A 15,377-nucleotide genomic window follows, 5' to 3' on the forward strand; every position below is an offset into this window, starting at 1 on the left:
ATGCTCCTGTATAAGGCTTCTTTAGCCAAGAATAATATTTTTAGATTAATCCACATTATAGAATTTTTTAATAGTCTGTCCCTTTTTATTGCTGAGTAATATTCCATTCTATGGATGCACTACAATTTGTTTATTCATTCAGCTGTGGGTGGACATTTGGGTTCTCTCCAGGTTTTGGCTATTACAAAGAAAGCTTCTATGAACATTTGTGTATAAATCTTTTGTGGAGCCCTGGCCGGTTTGGCTCAGCGGTTGGAGCGTCGACCTGCGGTCCTGAGGGACCCGGGTTCGGTTCCCGCTAAGGGCACGTACCTCGGTTGCAGTTTGTCCCCGGCCCTGGTCGGTTGTGCGGGTGGCAGCCACTCGATGTGTCCCTTCACATCGATGTTTCTCTCTCTCTGTTACTCTCTCTCCCTCCCACTCTGCCTGAACAAAAAGATGGGAAAATGTCCTCGGGTGAGGATAAAAAAAAAAAAAAGAAAAATCTTTTGTGGACATACAATTTTGTTCCTCTTTAGTAAATACCTAGGAGTGGAGTGGCTGGGTTATGTGGTTAAGTGGACACTGAACTTTATTAAAATTTGCCAAATTAGCCCAGCCGGTGTGGCTCAGTGGTTAAGCATCAACCCATGCACCAAGAGATCGCTGGTTGTTTCCTGGTCAGGGCACATGCCCAAGTTGTGCGCCCGATCCCCAGTGGGGGGCATGCAGGAGGCAGCCAATCGATGTTCTCTCTCCTCGATGTTTCTCTTTCTCTTCCTCTCTCTGTCTATTATCAATAAAGAAAATAAAGAAAATTTGCCAAATTGTTTTTCAAAGAGGTTGTATTATTTTATGCTCCCACCAGCAACACGTGAGAGTTTCAGTTTCTCCACACCCTCACCAATACTTGGTGTTGTCAGCCTTTGTAATTTTAGCCACTGCAGTGGGTGTGTAGCATATCTCACTGTGGTTTTAGTTAGCATTTCCCTGACTGCCAGAGGCGTAGAGCATCTCTTACACTTACCGGGCCTTTGGGTTTCTTTTTCTGTGACCTCTCCCTTTGCCATTTTTCTAACAGATTGTCTTTTTCATCTTGATTTGTAGGGTTGTTTGTTTGTATTTTTTAATGTGTTCTGGGTATTAACATTGTGTTATGCTGAGATAGCTTCTGAGTTTCACTTTCTCTATACCTTATTCACTTTTTGTATTGCCCCAAATTTTTACATAAAAATGAGTTACCTTCAACCTTTTTAAATTTCCCTTTTGGGAAAGAAAGAAAAAAGAACAAAGACAACTCATGTTATCTCTAGACTGTTTTTAGAATGAACTGGCTTCGTTAGGACTGAGAAACGGATCACCTTTCCCCAGCCAAGGATGAGACTGTCCAAGAGGCCAGCTCCCAGCGGCTACTGGGGTTTGGGGCCCCCCTACGCCTGCAGCACCACTTTGCTTCCTGCCCTTGTGCCTGAACAGTTCTCAGTGCTTTAAACTGGAGACTGCGGAGAAATCTCTCACTTGGAGGACGAATACTCTTCATCCCCCATCATTTTTCACTTCGCCCCAGACTGCGGCCTCACTGGACAGACCCTCCAGCACTGCACAGGCCTATCTAGGAAAGCAACAGGGAAACGTATAAGAATTTCTACTTGTAACAACAGTAAGGTGAAGGCTGAAGTGCTCAGAGCATGTCCTTCCCTGTCGGTCACTCCTTCACATTCTCTCTGTGGGAAACATCTCATCTTCTGTCCTCTAAATACTGGGTTGTCCCAGGGCTCAGTGTGGCAAATAATCTCCAAAGATGGCCCTTCCCGCCAGTGTACCCATGCCTCTCCACCCATCAAGAGGTGGAATCTAGCCCGACTGGTGTGGCTCAGCGGTTGAGTGTTGTTCCTTGCACCAGGGGGTCTCTGGTTCAATTCCTGGTTGGGGCACATGCCTAGATTATAGGCTTGATCCCCAGTGGGAGGCATGCAGGAGGCAGCTGACAGATGTTTCTCTCTCATTGATATTTCTATCTCTTTCTCCCTCATTCCCTTCCACTCTCTGAAATCAATAAAAATATTTTTTTTCTTAAAAAGAGATGGAGTCTAGCCCTGGCCGGTTTGGCTCAGCGGTTAGAGCGTCCGCCTGCGGTCCAGAGAGACCCGGGTTCGGTTCCCGCTAAGGGCATGTACCTTGGTTGCAGTTTGTCCCCGGCCCTGGTTGGTCGTGCGGGTGGCAGCCACTCGATGTGTCCCTTTCACATCGATGTTTCCCTCTCTCTCTCTTCCTCTCTCTCCCTCCTACTCTGTCTGTACAAAAAATGGAAAAATGTCCTCGGATGAGGATTAAAAAAAAAAAAAAAAAAAAAAAAGAGATGGAGTCTATATCCCCTTCCCTTGAATCAGGACTAGCTGCATGGTTTGTTTTGACCAATAGAAGGCAGTTTCTGGCCTAGCCTTTTTTTTTTTTTCCTTTATTGATTTTAGAGAGAGAGGAAGTAAGAGTGATAGATAGAAACATCTGATGAGAGAAAACATTGATTGGCAGCCTCCTGTATGCCACCCCCCCCCAACTGGGGATGGGGCTCACAACTTGGGCATGTGTCCTGACCAGGAATCGAACCGGTGACCTCTTGGTGCATGGGTTGACACTCAACCGCTGAGCCATACTGGCTGGACTGGCCTAGTCTTTAAGAGGCCTGCAGCACCCTTGTTTGCTGTGGGGAGGACAGCATCATGCTGCAAAGAAGCTCAAGCTAGAAACCATCACACAGAGGAAGAGAGGCTATCTGGGTACCCGAAGCACCAGACACGTGAGGGAAGGCTTCCTGGGCCTTGTGGCCCAGCCCAACCACCAGCTAAATGCAGCAGGTGTGACCGAGCTGATGCTATGTGGAGTGCAAGGGAGCGGCCATGCCTGCCCAGATTCCGGACCCACAGGAGATTGTGGGAAATAATAAATTGATGTTTTAAGCCTCTACGCTCTATGATGGTTTGGCACCCAGCAACAAATAACTAAAATACTCAGCCCTGACTTCTGGTCAAGATGGCAGTGTACGTAAACATGGTATCACATCCTCCCACAATCACATCAAAGTTACAACTAAACTACAGATCATCATTCAAAACCACCTGAAATCGAGCTGAATGGAAGTTGTACAACTACGGAATTAAGACTGGAAGGACGGGCGGACGGGCTGGTCCCACAACCACGTCTGGCAGATAAAAATCAGAAGGACACCTCGGCTGGGAAGGTCCTTCCTGAGGACTGAGGGGTCCCCATCCCACACCAGGCGCCCTGCTCAGGGTTCCAGTGCCAGGAAGAGAGTCCCCATAACTTCGGGTTGGAAAAACCAGCAGGAACTGAGGCTCAGAGAGGCTGAGGCGGCTGGAGCCCCAGGCAGCTCCTCTTAAAGGGCCCGTGCACAGACTTATCAGACTTGCTCCCTCTAAGCTTGGAGGGGAGGCAGCTTGAGGGGCGCCAGAGACATACAGGGAAGAACTGAGCTGTTTGGCACTGGAGCAAGGGCTGGAGAGGGGGCTTTCTCTGGGACAGACGTGCTGTCAGAGGCCTTCGTTCCTTTGATGAACCCTGCCCTGGGGCAGCAGATAGCCACCATATCTGGGACTCCAGCAACCTGTCTCACACTGGTAGCCCAGCCCTGGTGATTCCCTGAGGCCCTGCCCCACCCAACTTTCAGGCCCACCCAAGCTGTTGCCAGTTGCTTAACCAAAGGACTGGCCGGTCTTGGATCCTGCTTCAGGTTTTTCCTAAATTCTTTCAAACGAGCAGCATCTGGTCTCAGCGAGCCCCATACCTCTCATTAAGTAATACACTGAAACAAACACAGGGAGGCAGCCAAAATGAGGAGACAAAGAAACAGGTCCCAAATGAAAGAACAGAACAAAACCCCAAGAAAAGAACTAAGCGAAATGGAGATAAGCAACCTAACAGATGCTGAGTTCAAAATACTGCTTATAAGGATGCTCAATGAACTTAGTAAGGGCCTCAAGAGCATTAAAAAGGACGAGTCTGAAATGAAGGATGCACAGTCAGAAATGAAGGAGGCACTAACTGAAATAAAGAATAATTTACACAGATTCAGTAATAGAGTAGGTAAAGCCAAGAAGCAAAACATCGATTTGGAATACAAGGAAGCAAAAAACACCCAATCAGAACAGAAAAAAGAAAAAAAAATCAAAAAAAAATGAGGATAGTGTAAGGAGCTTCTGGGACAACTTCAAGCGTGCCAACATTCACATCTTGGGGGTGCCAGAAGGAGAAGAGAGAGAACAATAAATCAAAAACCTATTTGAAACAATAATGGCAGAAAACTTCCCTAACTTGGGGAAGGAAACATACATACAAGTCCAGGAAGCACAGAGAGTCCCAAACAAGATGAACCCCAAGAGGCACACACCAAGACACATCATCATCAAAATGCAAAAGGTTCAAGACAAAGAAAGAATCTTAAAAGCAGCAAGAGAAAGGCAGCTAGTTACCTACAAGGGAGTTCCCATTAGGCTATCAACTGATTTCTCAAAAGAAATTTTGCAGGCCAGAAGGGAGTGGCAAGAAATATTTAGAGTGATGAAAAGCAAGAACCCACAACCAAGATTACTTTATCCTGCAAAGCTGTCCTTTAGAATTGATGGCCATATAAAGAGTTTCCCAGACAAGAAAAAGTTAAAGGAGTTCATCACCAGCAAACCGTTATTATATGAAATGATGAAGGGTCTTTTTGAAGAAAGAGATAAAATATATGAACAAACAAAATGGTAATGAATACATATCTATCGACAACTGAATCTACAAACAAAATGAACAGGCAGAACAGAAACATTTTCATAGATACAGAGAATATTTTGTTGGTTGCCAGATGGGAGGGGGTTGGGGGAATGAGTGAAAAAGGTGAAGGGATTAAGAAGTACAAATTGCTTGCTAGACTGACAAACCTCAAAGGGAAGGGGGGTTGGGGGGGTGGAAAGAAATAAACCAAAGAACTTATATGCATAACCAATGGACACGGACAACAGTGTGGGAAAAGGCGGGAGGAGGGTGGGTTTGGGGAGGAAGGGGTCAACGGGGGAAAAATGAGGAACATCTGTAATACATTCAACAATAAAGATAAAAAAAATAAAATAAAATACTCAGTCCTCAGACATCTTTTCTCATCTGCCCACCCGCCCTGCCTAGGTGACCCGAGCCAGTCCCATTGCTAAACCCGTCTACATGCTGGAGACTCCAGCTCCGAACTCTCCCCAAACCTCCAGAGTCATATCCCAACTTCCGTCTCAATGTCTCCACTTGCATGACTAACACACATCGCAAATGGAAAAGGGCTCTTAACCATCCCCTGAGGGAGCTAAGTCTCCCATTTCGCCAAATGGCAAACCACCCTTCCAGTTTTACAGGGCAAAAATCTGGGAGTCATCCTTGATTCCTTACTTTCACACCCCGTATCCAGTCCTTCAGTAAATCCTATTGGCTCTACTTCAAAATATGTGCAGAATCTGACCACTTCTAGCCACCTCTTTCTCCGCCGTCCTGGAGGGCCATGACCCTCACTTGGAGGGTCGCAGTAGCCACTCATTGGTTCTCCGCTTTCACTCTTGCCCCCTTCCTGCCCCAGCCTCGCCCCAGCCGCAGCCAGAGTGCCCGTTTTAAAAAGTTTAAGTCAAACTATATCATTTCTCTGCTCAGAAGCCTCCTGTGGCTTCCTATCTCAGAGTAAAGTACAGAAGTGTAAATTTTTGGTAAATCATATATCCAATAAGGGACTTGCATCTAGAATATATAAAGAACTACTACAACTCAATAATAAAGAGACAAATGACCTAATTAAAATAGGGGGAAAGAGCCCTGGCCGGTTTGGCTCAGCGGTTAGAATGTCGGCCTGCGGTCCAGAGAGACCCGGGTTCGGTTCCCGCTAACCGGGGCACGTACCTCGGTTGCAGTTTGTCCTCGCCCCTGGTTGGGTCGTGCGGGTGGCAACCACTCGATGTGTCCCTTTCACGTCGATGTTTCTCTCTTTCTCTCTTCCTCTCTCTCTCTCCCACACTATCTGAACAAAAAATAGAAAAATGTCCTCGAGTGAGGATTAAAAAAAAAAGTGTAGACCTTGCCCGGCCAGTATGGCTCAGTGGTTGCACACTGACCCATGCACCAAGTGGTCACCGGTTTGATTCCCGGTCAGGATACCCAGGTTGTGGGCCCGATCCCCAGTGGGGGGCATGCAGGAGGTGTCCAATCGATGTTCTCTCTCATCGATGTTTCTCTCTCTCTCTCCCTCTCCCTTCTTCTCTCTCTAAAATCAATAAAGAAAAAAAAGTAAAGAAAGTGTAGACTGCCCTGGCCGGTTTTGCTCAGCGGTTAGAGCGTCGGCCTGCAGTCTGGAGAGACCCGGGTTTGGTTCCCGCTAAGGGCACGTACCTCGGTTGCAGTTTGTCCCCGGCCCTGGTTGGTCGTGCGGGTGGCAGCCACTCGATGTGTCCCTTTCACATCGATGTTTCTCTCTTTGTGTTCCTCTCTCTCCCTCCCACTCTATCTGAACAAAAAATGGAAAAATGTCCTCGGGTGAGGATAAAAAAAAAAAGAAAGTGTAGACCTCAGTGGGGTGAGAGCCCAGTGCTAGGGGAGGGGACCCCTGGCTGGGCTGGCCTCTTACCTCTTCTTTAGTGTAATACTTCAGAAGGCCTTCTCCTGCCGACAGGACGAATCTCCTTCTCAGGAACTGCGCGTTGTCCCTTCCCCGCTTCCACAGGAACCCTTCTCGGTTATCTTAGCCACCGAGGACGACAAAGAGTGAACACCCACAGCTCGAAGACAGATAGACAGCTCGCACACCTCACAGGGTCTTGGGGTAAAATGAGCCTTCCGCCTGCTGCTGAAATGTCTCGAAACTAACAGCTATTTCAGGTGCAGGACACGGGGGCCCTACGTGGGGCCAAACATGAAAAGTCTTATGATTTCAGTTGGGTTCCCCACAGCTTTCTTCCCTGACTATTTCTTAAGAAGACAGAGTAAAGCCTCAAGTGGTCTAAGTACTGAGAAACTATACTGATGGCTTCATGTTGACATCAGCCCGGTGACACTCCCCAGAGCTCAGGAATAACGAGCGAGCTCTAGGTACCTGCGGGCTGAAGGATACCCTGTGCTCCTGGTGGCTGGGAGCGTGGGCACTGGCTGCCTCTGGTCCTCAATGAGTGGTTTTGTGCTCTTTGCTTTCTGGGTCAGTGTCAGCTTGGACTCAGAGCAGCTGGGCAGACACTGCCACAGGTCCAGGGCCACCGATGAGGCTGTGCCTTGCACAGAGGCAGGAAGGTAGCTGAAATCCAGCCCCTGCACCTTACCAAGCCTGTGCCACACCAGGGGCCGCAAGGAGCAGGGGTGTGCTCCTGCTGGGTGAGTCTTCCTGCAACTCGTACAAAGACGCTACACACTTGTGTCCCCACAGGACTGATACAAATTTGTAGGCTGATGCAAATATGCTTCCTGTCCGCTCAGACCACAAACCCACAAACTGAGGTGCCGTTGTTTTGGAGGCAGAGGACCCCACACCTGGGCCTAGCTCCTAATAACCAGGTGCTTTGTTTTCTAGAACTTGCTGGAACATAGACCGCAAAAGATGATGAAAATTCACAGTACCTGAGGGTGACATGGTTTTCCCATCAGCCATAAATTCCTGTCTCTCGTACTTGGCTCGAATCCATTGTTCCTTTAAGACCCTACAAAGAGAGAACCTCTGGTCAGCTGTGTCTGATGCGCTCTCTGCCCGCAGTAACTTTCTGAGGCCCTGAGGCTGAGGATGGGGGCGTCACAGCAGCCCCTTGCTGCTTGCTCCGGCCACCCAGGGCTTCTCAACCTTTGGGGCAGGATAACTCTAGTGGGGGCTGTCCTGTGCTTTGTGGGCCATTGGGCAGCACCTCTGGCCTCTTCCCCTGGATGCCAATAGCCCTTCCTCCCCATTGATACCCAAGAATGGCTTCAGACATTGCCAGTGTCTACAGGGGGAAATGTATCCCCCAGTGAGCTATACGGAAACCACTGGGCTATTCCAACCCCAGCCTCAACCCTCTAGGTCAGTGAGGCACATACCAGCTCCCCTGGATCATCTACACCATCACCTCCCACTACATGCTTCTAGCTTAAGCCAGGAGGGTCTAGGAGCCGCTTCCTGTGGCCTGCCCGTGAACTCTGGGCATGCTACCCCAGACAGAGCAGTGGTCTTGGGGTCTAACCATCTGAGACCTGGTCCCACTCGACCATTTATCCACTGTGTGACCAAGAACAAGTTACTTACTCCTCTGAACTTGGGGAATATGCCAATAATATTACACCTACCTATCCCTTAGGGTAGCTTTAAATATATATCAAGTCCCTGGCCAGTGTGGAACAGTGGTTAGAGTGTTGGCCCACAGACCAGAGGGTCACAGGTTTGATTCCTGGTCAAGGGCATGTACCTGGGTTCCATCCCCAGCCCTGGTTGGGGCATGTGCAGGAGGCAACCAATTGATGTCTCTCAGTCTCTCTCTCTATCTCCACCCCTGTCCCTTCCACTCTCTCTAAAAATTCAATGGAAAAAATTCAATGTTCCTTAGCTGGTTTATACCGGGTTTCTGTCCCTTATAATCAAGAGCCCTATCCAACTTTTTGGCGTTTGGCTCGGAGGAGGCTTAGGTGCACATTTCTTCAGTCATCCTGAATCTGGATTTATCGGACACCAGCTGCCTCCACCACGCTGCCAAGTTTAACCCCAAAGAGATCAAAGTCCTACATGTGAAGGCACCAGTAGGAAAGTTGGTGCCATATCTGCCCTGGCCCCCAAAATCGGACCCCTGGGTCTGTCTCCAAAAAAGGTTGGTGATGACATTGTCAAAGGAAGAGTCTGAGGATCGCAGTGAAACTGACCATTCAGAACAGACAGGCCCAGACCGAGGTAGTGCCTCTGCCTCCGCCCTGGTCATCAGAGCCCTCAGAGACCCACCACACGACAGAAAGAAGCAAAAAACACGAAGCCCAGTGGAAATATCACTTTTTTTAAAAAAATTCTCACTCGAGGATATTTTTCTATTTATCATCAGATAGAGTAGAGGGAAGGGAGGGAGTGGGAAGGAGAGAAAGAGAGAGAGGGAGAGAGAGAAACATCGATGTGAAATCAGCTGGCTGCCTACCAAATGGCCTGACCAGGGCCAGGGACGAACTGCAACTGAGGGACATGCCCTTGACTGGAATGGAACCCAACACTCATTGGTCCATGGGCTGACACTCTAACCGCTGAGCCAAGCCAGCCAGGGTGGAAATATCACTTTTGATTAGCTTGTCAACATTGCCCGACAGATGCAGCACCAATCCTTAGCTAGAGAACTCTCCGGAACCATGAAAGAGATCCTGGGGCCTGCCCAGTCTGTGGGCTGCAGTGCTGATGGCTGCCACCCTCACAACATCATAGATAACCTCCGCAGTGGAATGCCCAGCTAGTCAAGAACTACAAAGGGAAAAAATTCAATTAAAGTCATATGACAGCCTGGCCAGTGTGGCTCAGTGGTTGAGCATCGACCCATGCACCAAGAGGTCACCAGTTCGATTCCCAGTCGGGGCACATGCCCAGGTTGTGGGCCGGATCCCCAGCGGGGGGCATGCAGGAGGCAGCCAATCGATGTTCTCTCTCATCGATGTTTCTGTCTCTCTCTCCCTCTCCCTTCCTCTCTCTCTAAATCAATAAAAAGAAAAATTAATTTTAAAAAGATCACATGACAACCAAAGTGAACAAACAATCCTATCTAATGCACAGGCCTCACCAAGCCCACCGTGGAACCCTGGGCCACAGGATCAGAGCTGGGAGAGGGAATGGAGACTGAGGCCCCCATCCTGGTCCTGGACGTGGGGGATTTAGAGGGCTTTTGTAATTGGAGGGAAGAGGCCATTAGCATTCAGCTAAAGGGGTGGAAGCGGAGGGCTGCTGTGGGAGGCACAAGCAGTGTCCGTGTGGTGCAGGCAGAAAGCCCAGCACATAGTAGGTGCTCACCAGGTGCTCATTCCCTTCCCCTTGGAGCCAAGGGCTACGTGGCAGAGGTGAGGCAAGATGATCAGGCCCTGAGTGGAACCTGGCACACCCCTCAGCTGGGCCAGGGACCAGGCAGCATTCCGAAGCTGACACTGAGAAACGGATTTAAACGAGTATTTCAGGGCACCTACAAGATGTTTACATAAATTAACTCATTGAGCCCACCACCACGCTATGATGTAGGCATCATTATCTAGATCTCAGAGGTGAGGATGCCACGCGTCAGAGAGGTTTGATAACTTGTCCACCTTCTCACAGTTAGGTCATGATAGACTCAGGAAACAGAACTGAGGTCTTCTGAGTCCAAAGCTGTGCCTCCCCTGCTGCTGGGAAATTGCAGGACCACCAGGTATGGTTGTGCATTGTCCAGAAGCATCCTGCTGAGGCTAGTGGACAACGGTAGCCGAAACGCAGCCTGCTTCCTGCAGGCCATGTCCCCGTGAGGCTGTCTGTCCAGGGGAATACCTTCTTCCCGTGCACACAGGTGCTGCCTGGCGGTGAGGCCGAGTCCCTAGGAGAGCGGTTCAGGCTCAGGCAGTCAATCCTGCAGAGGTCAGGGGTCACCAGGTACCAGTGTCACACTGACCCCCCAACTCCAGGTGAACTGAACCTCCTGCTGCTTCACAGATACTCCCCGGACCTCCCCCCACCCCCATTATATTGGATTTTCCCAGTGCCATGGTTCAGGCACCCAGGCCCTGGTGTCAGGTGGGCTAGTCCCAGCTCTGCCTCTACAGTATAAGCCTCAGGTTTTTCATCTATATCATGGGGATAATGGAAGTATTTGTCTCACAGCGTTGTTGAGAGTATTCAACAAATTAATCCACATAATTATTTAGCACAAGGCATGGTATATGGGTAAAGCTCAATAAATATTAGCAGCTACTATTATTTTTATGGTTACTATTTAGGGACCTGGGGCCCAGGCAGCTGCTTTGGGACATCCCTAAGCCCAGCACTCCATAGGAAGTAGCTGGAATACATTTGTTCTACTAAAATACCAGCATTTCTCTTTATCAAGTTAGCCACCATCTGTGAGAGCGTCAGAGGCAAATGGGGAAGATAATAGAAAAAATGCCCCATTTCATAGCTATGAAGACTGAGTCCCAGAGGGAGGAAATGACAACCCAAGCAATAAAGGCAGAAGGGGCTTAAACTAGGTTGTATGTGTTCTCCATGACAGTACCAAACTCTTTCCTGGATCCCCCCGCTGACCAGGTCCACAGCTGAGACCACCGCAGACAAAGACCCGGAGACGGGGTCAGGACCAGGAGATCATGCACTCACGGGCAGTCGCTGGCCTGGGGGATGTAATAGAAAGCAGGGACTCGGGCTTCATACTTGGCCTTCACACGGAGGTTCCCGTTGTGGGTCATAAACTGCAAAACAACAGCAACTTGATGGTAATATTAGAACTTGCAAAAATGTGAAATGAAACCATGGCTCCTCTGCTGAGTCAGGAGAGCAGACAGTCCTAAGGGAGTTTGTCCCCCGCTGCTGGAAAGCCCAGCCGGGAGCAACGTGGCGCTGTATGCCTGAGAGGCCGAGCACGTCACAGTTCCCACACAGCGGTTCACTCGATCCCCTTAACAACGTCAATATTACCATCCCCATTTTAGAGCCTTGGAGAGGTTAGGTGACTTACCCAAGATGACAGTTTGTAAGTGGAGGGCTGCGATTTGAACCCAGGCCTGTCTAATTCCAAAGCTCATGTTCTTTCTCCCACCCACTCCGCAGATGGCCAGGACCCCCAGCAACAGTCCCTGCAAGCCTGCACATAGCTGGGGGATGGAAGTCGGTGCTGGCCCCATAGAGTATTAGTTCAGAATTTCACTGGTGTCTTTGACACCTAAGGGACCCAGAGGTACACACGTGCCAAGAGTGGCCCTGGCCAGCAGTCAGCACTCAGTAACAGCAGTGGCATATCTGGGGTGAGGGCAGTGTGGGAAGAAACATCAGGTTTTTAATATGATGAACCCTATTCTCCCCCTCCCCAGGGGCCACTGGGCTGTGTCACAGGATATGCATGGGCTTTGGGTCCCAGGAGAGCAGGGCTCGCATCCCAGCTCTACCACTTATTTACGGAGTGACCCTTGGGCAATACTTGACTCCTGAGCTTCGGGGATCTCACCTGCAAAATTGGAGGAGATATAACGGGGAGTTATAAGGCACAAAATAATAACCTTCGGGTTTATGTGCTGGTTTGCTGGTTTCCAGCCCTTCTACGCTAGAATGTAAGCTCTGAGTGGGCAGACTTTATCTTGCTCACTTTATCTTACCCAGCACATTGTAGGCATCCAGTAGCTAGGTGTTGAATGAACAAGGAAAGCGTCTAGCCCAGTGGTCTAGCACAGTGCCTGGCACAGAGTGAGCACTCAGAGACCATGGGCCTGCTTCCCCAACAGTCCTTGGAATCCTCAACCAAACAGCACAGTTTAGTGCCTGCTCTCGGAAGGTGTCCTGGCCAAACTGGTATTTTCATCCAGGCCGAAGGTGTCCTCCATCTCCGTAGGTCAGGGGAGCAAAGTGGTCCCCTTCCTGGCTAGGGGGACTGGAGGGAAAGAATAGACTCAGGATACTTGAACTGGGATGCTTCTGTTCCAGTCGAGGGCTTCAGCTAATGAGAACAGGAGCGGTTAACTGAGTGCTTACTTTGTACCTGCATCGAGCCGACATGGAATCCTTACAGCAGCCTGTGAAGGGGGTGGTGGAATCCCCACAAAACAGATGTGGAAACTGGGGTCCACAACTAGGGTTAAATAAGCTCAGGGCCTCACAGCTTGTAAATAAACAAGTGATGAAGCTAGGATTTGAACTTAGGGCCTCTGTCTAAGCCACAGTTCTAATAGGCTGCTTTCTTTCCCTAATCATTGCCCCTCTTTGGGCCTTAGTTTCCTTCCCTGTGAAATGGGAGCGCCCTGCCCACACCTCCCCCCAGCTCTGCTGTCCCAAGGCTCTGCATGTGCGCCTCGCACTACCTCCACAATACTGTCGTCCCAGAAGTCAAGTCTCACGGATTTAACTTTGCTGATGTCTGGGAAGTTTCGGTGGATGCCGGAGCAGTTCAGACAGATGAAGATGCCCAGCTTGTAAGAGGCCCAGTCAGGATCTGCGGGGGAGAGGACAGGAGCCGGACTCGGTGGGGAGCTAGGCGAGGAACTAGGGCTGGACTCGGGGCGCTGGGAGAGGCAGTGCTTGGTTCCTGGGGCGATGCCCAGCTCTGCCCACGCTGGGAAACACTTCTCTCTCGGGGTCTCCCACCTCGGGTGAGCTAAGAACACCAGCATGAAGCCTGCTGGTCATCCCAGCGGCCTGGGCACTGTGGCGACAGGATAAGATCTTAGAAGGAGCTCGGGAATGGGGACAAGAGGTGGAGGCAGCAGGACTCCAGGGAGCCGAGAGGGAGCGCCGTTGGAGGGACCGGCACAGAGGCACCCGGCAGGGGACCTGCAGGTAGGGAAGTCTGGCTCCTGGACGGGCATCGGACACTTCCCAGCAGCCTGTCACCGCCGCTGGAAGGTGAGAAGACTCGGGGGTATCTGGGGGAGGGGGCACTGCCTGGTCAGGGGGCACCGGAGCGGGGTCTGGGGCGCGTCGGCGTGTGGGAAGTGGCGTCCGGGACCGAGGTCCAAGTAGGCAGGGTGTCTGGCGGGGGAGGTGAGCAGCATGGTCGGGGCACCCGCGTCTGAGATCGAGTGTTGGGGTCCAGAGTGGGGAGGATGAGAAGGGAGCGGGCAGGGGTCCGGGTCGGGGATTCTAGCTCTGGGTGGGCGGGGGCCTGGCTCCGAAGGTGTCACAGGGTCATGCCCGGGTCCAGCGGGGGCCCGGGACGGTCTGGTGGGCTGGGGTCTGGCTCGGGGTCCCGGCTGCCCGCGCCCCGCGCCCCGCGCCCTTACCCGCGGCCCCGCAGTCGGCGCAGTGCGCGTTGCCAGTGCCCTCCGCCTGCAGCAGCTCCAGCAGCCGCTTCTTGTTGCGCTCGCGGTCGCCCATGGCCGGCCGGCGGGCCCAGCGGGGCTCAGCGGGGCTCAGCGGGGCTCAGCCTGCCGCGCCCCGGCCCGCGGCCGCCCGTGGCCCGCGCTCGCCCGCAGGTGGAGAGGGACTTGGCCCCGCGCCCCCGGCTCCGCCCGCGCCGCCGCCAGCCCCGCCCCCACGGCTTTCCGCTCCGCCCTCGGCGGTCCGCCAGCTCCCAGCTGCACGACTGCCAGCGACCTGTCCAACCTCTCCGGGCCTCAGTTAAAGGGAAATAAAGGTATCTGCCTGCGTCTCACGGCTCCTTGGAAAATCAAACAGGATCTAATTTCTGTTAAAGCATTCTATTGATATAGATTTTACATCCACTTAGAGATTTAGAGACTTGCAAATGCCACCTCCTCAGGAAGCCCTCCTTGATACGAAGATCTCTCCAGCTTGTGGTCCTCCTAAAACGTTATAGAATCCGCCCATCCCTTTGGTCCCGAGCACCTTCCAGCTACCTTGCATCAGTTAGTTATATATTTATGTGAATTCCTCTTCCCTCCCAACACACACCCACACTAGATAGTTTGATGTCAGTACTTTTATTTCCGCATCTCACATAGCTCCTGGGAATCGGACCTTCATGTTTTTAGAAGCCTAACACATGTTGCATGACTGTGTTCACCAGAAAGTGTGGTTTCACCAACGTGGACACCCTGGACAGTTCTGTGGGTTTTTTTGTTTTTTGTTTTTTTGTGTTTTTTTTTATCCTCACCCGAGGACACTTTTCCATTTTTTTGTACAGATAGAGTGGGAGGGAGAGAGAGGAAGAGAGAGAGAGAGAGAGAGAGAGAGAGAGAGAGAGAGAGAGAGAGAGAGAGAAACATCAACATGAAGGGACACATCGAGTGGCTGCCACCCGCACGACCAACCAGGGCCGGGGACAAACTGCAACCGAAGTACGCGCCCTTAGCGGGAACCGAACCCGGGTCTCTCCGGACCGCAGGCCGTCGCTCCAACTGCCGAGCCAAACCAGCAAGGGCTCTGTGGGTTTTTTATTACTTGATTTATATAGAGAGAGAGACACATCGATCTGTTGCTCCACCCACTTTTTAAAAAATCCTCACCCAAGGACATGTTTCTTTATTGATTCCAGAGAGAAAGAGGAAGGGGAAGGGAGAGAGAGAGAGAAACATTGATGGGTTGCTTCCCACATGTGCCCAGAGGGGGATCAAACCCACAACCCCGGTGAATCTGGATGACAGTCCAACCAACTGAATTACTCAGCCAGGGGCCCCTGAACAGTTTTATGGGTGAAATGTGGGCAGGTGTGGACAGGGCCTAGGTGGTTTTGAACATGGGCATTTTATTCATCCCTGTTCCCCTCTCCCAT

The 15,377-nt window shown here is 51.0% G+C and overlaps 1 protein-coding gene across 1 annotated transcript in view; it reads right to left on the reverse strand.

The window, feature by feature from the left end:
• The window catches only part of ADAP2 (ArfGAP with dual PH domains 2), a 33,655-nt gene extending 19,611 nt beyond the window's left edge, over window positions 1-14,044 (reverse strand). Inside the window, exons 1-5 of the mRNA XM_036268877.1 lie at window positions 13,927-14,044; window positions 13,009-13,139; window positions 11,318-11,409; window positions 7,612-7,691; window positions 6,632-6,744 (exon numbers count right to left, since the gene is read on the reverse strand). Coding sequence (XP_036124770.1) covers window positions 6,632-6,744; window positions 7,612-7,691; window positions 11,318-11,409; window positions 13,009-13,139; window positions 13,927-14,020 — 510 coding nt within the window. The 5' untranslated portion in view covers window positions 14,021-14,044. The remainder of the gene's footprint in view (window positions 1-6,631; window positions 6,745-7,611; window positions 7,692-11,317; window positions 11,410-13,008; window positions 13,140-13,926) is intronic.
• Between the last annotated feature and the right edge of the window lie 1,333 nt (window positions 14,045-15,377).

This window comes from Molossus molossus, unplaced genomic scaffold (genome assembly GCF_014108415.1).
Source record: "Molossus molossus isolate mMolMol1 unplaced genomic scaffold, mMolMol1.p scaffold_m16_p_19, whole genome shotgun sequence".
NCBI classification, from domain to species: Eukaryota; Metazoa; Chordata; class Mammalia; order Chiroptera; family Molossidae; genus Molossus; species Molossus molossus.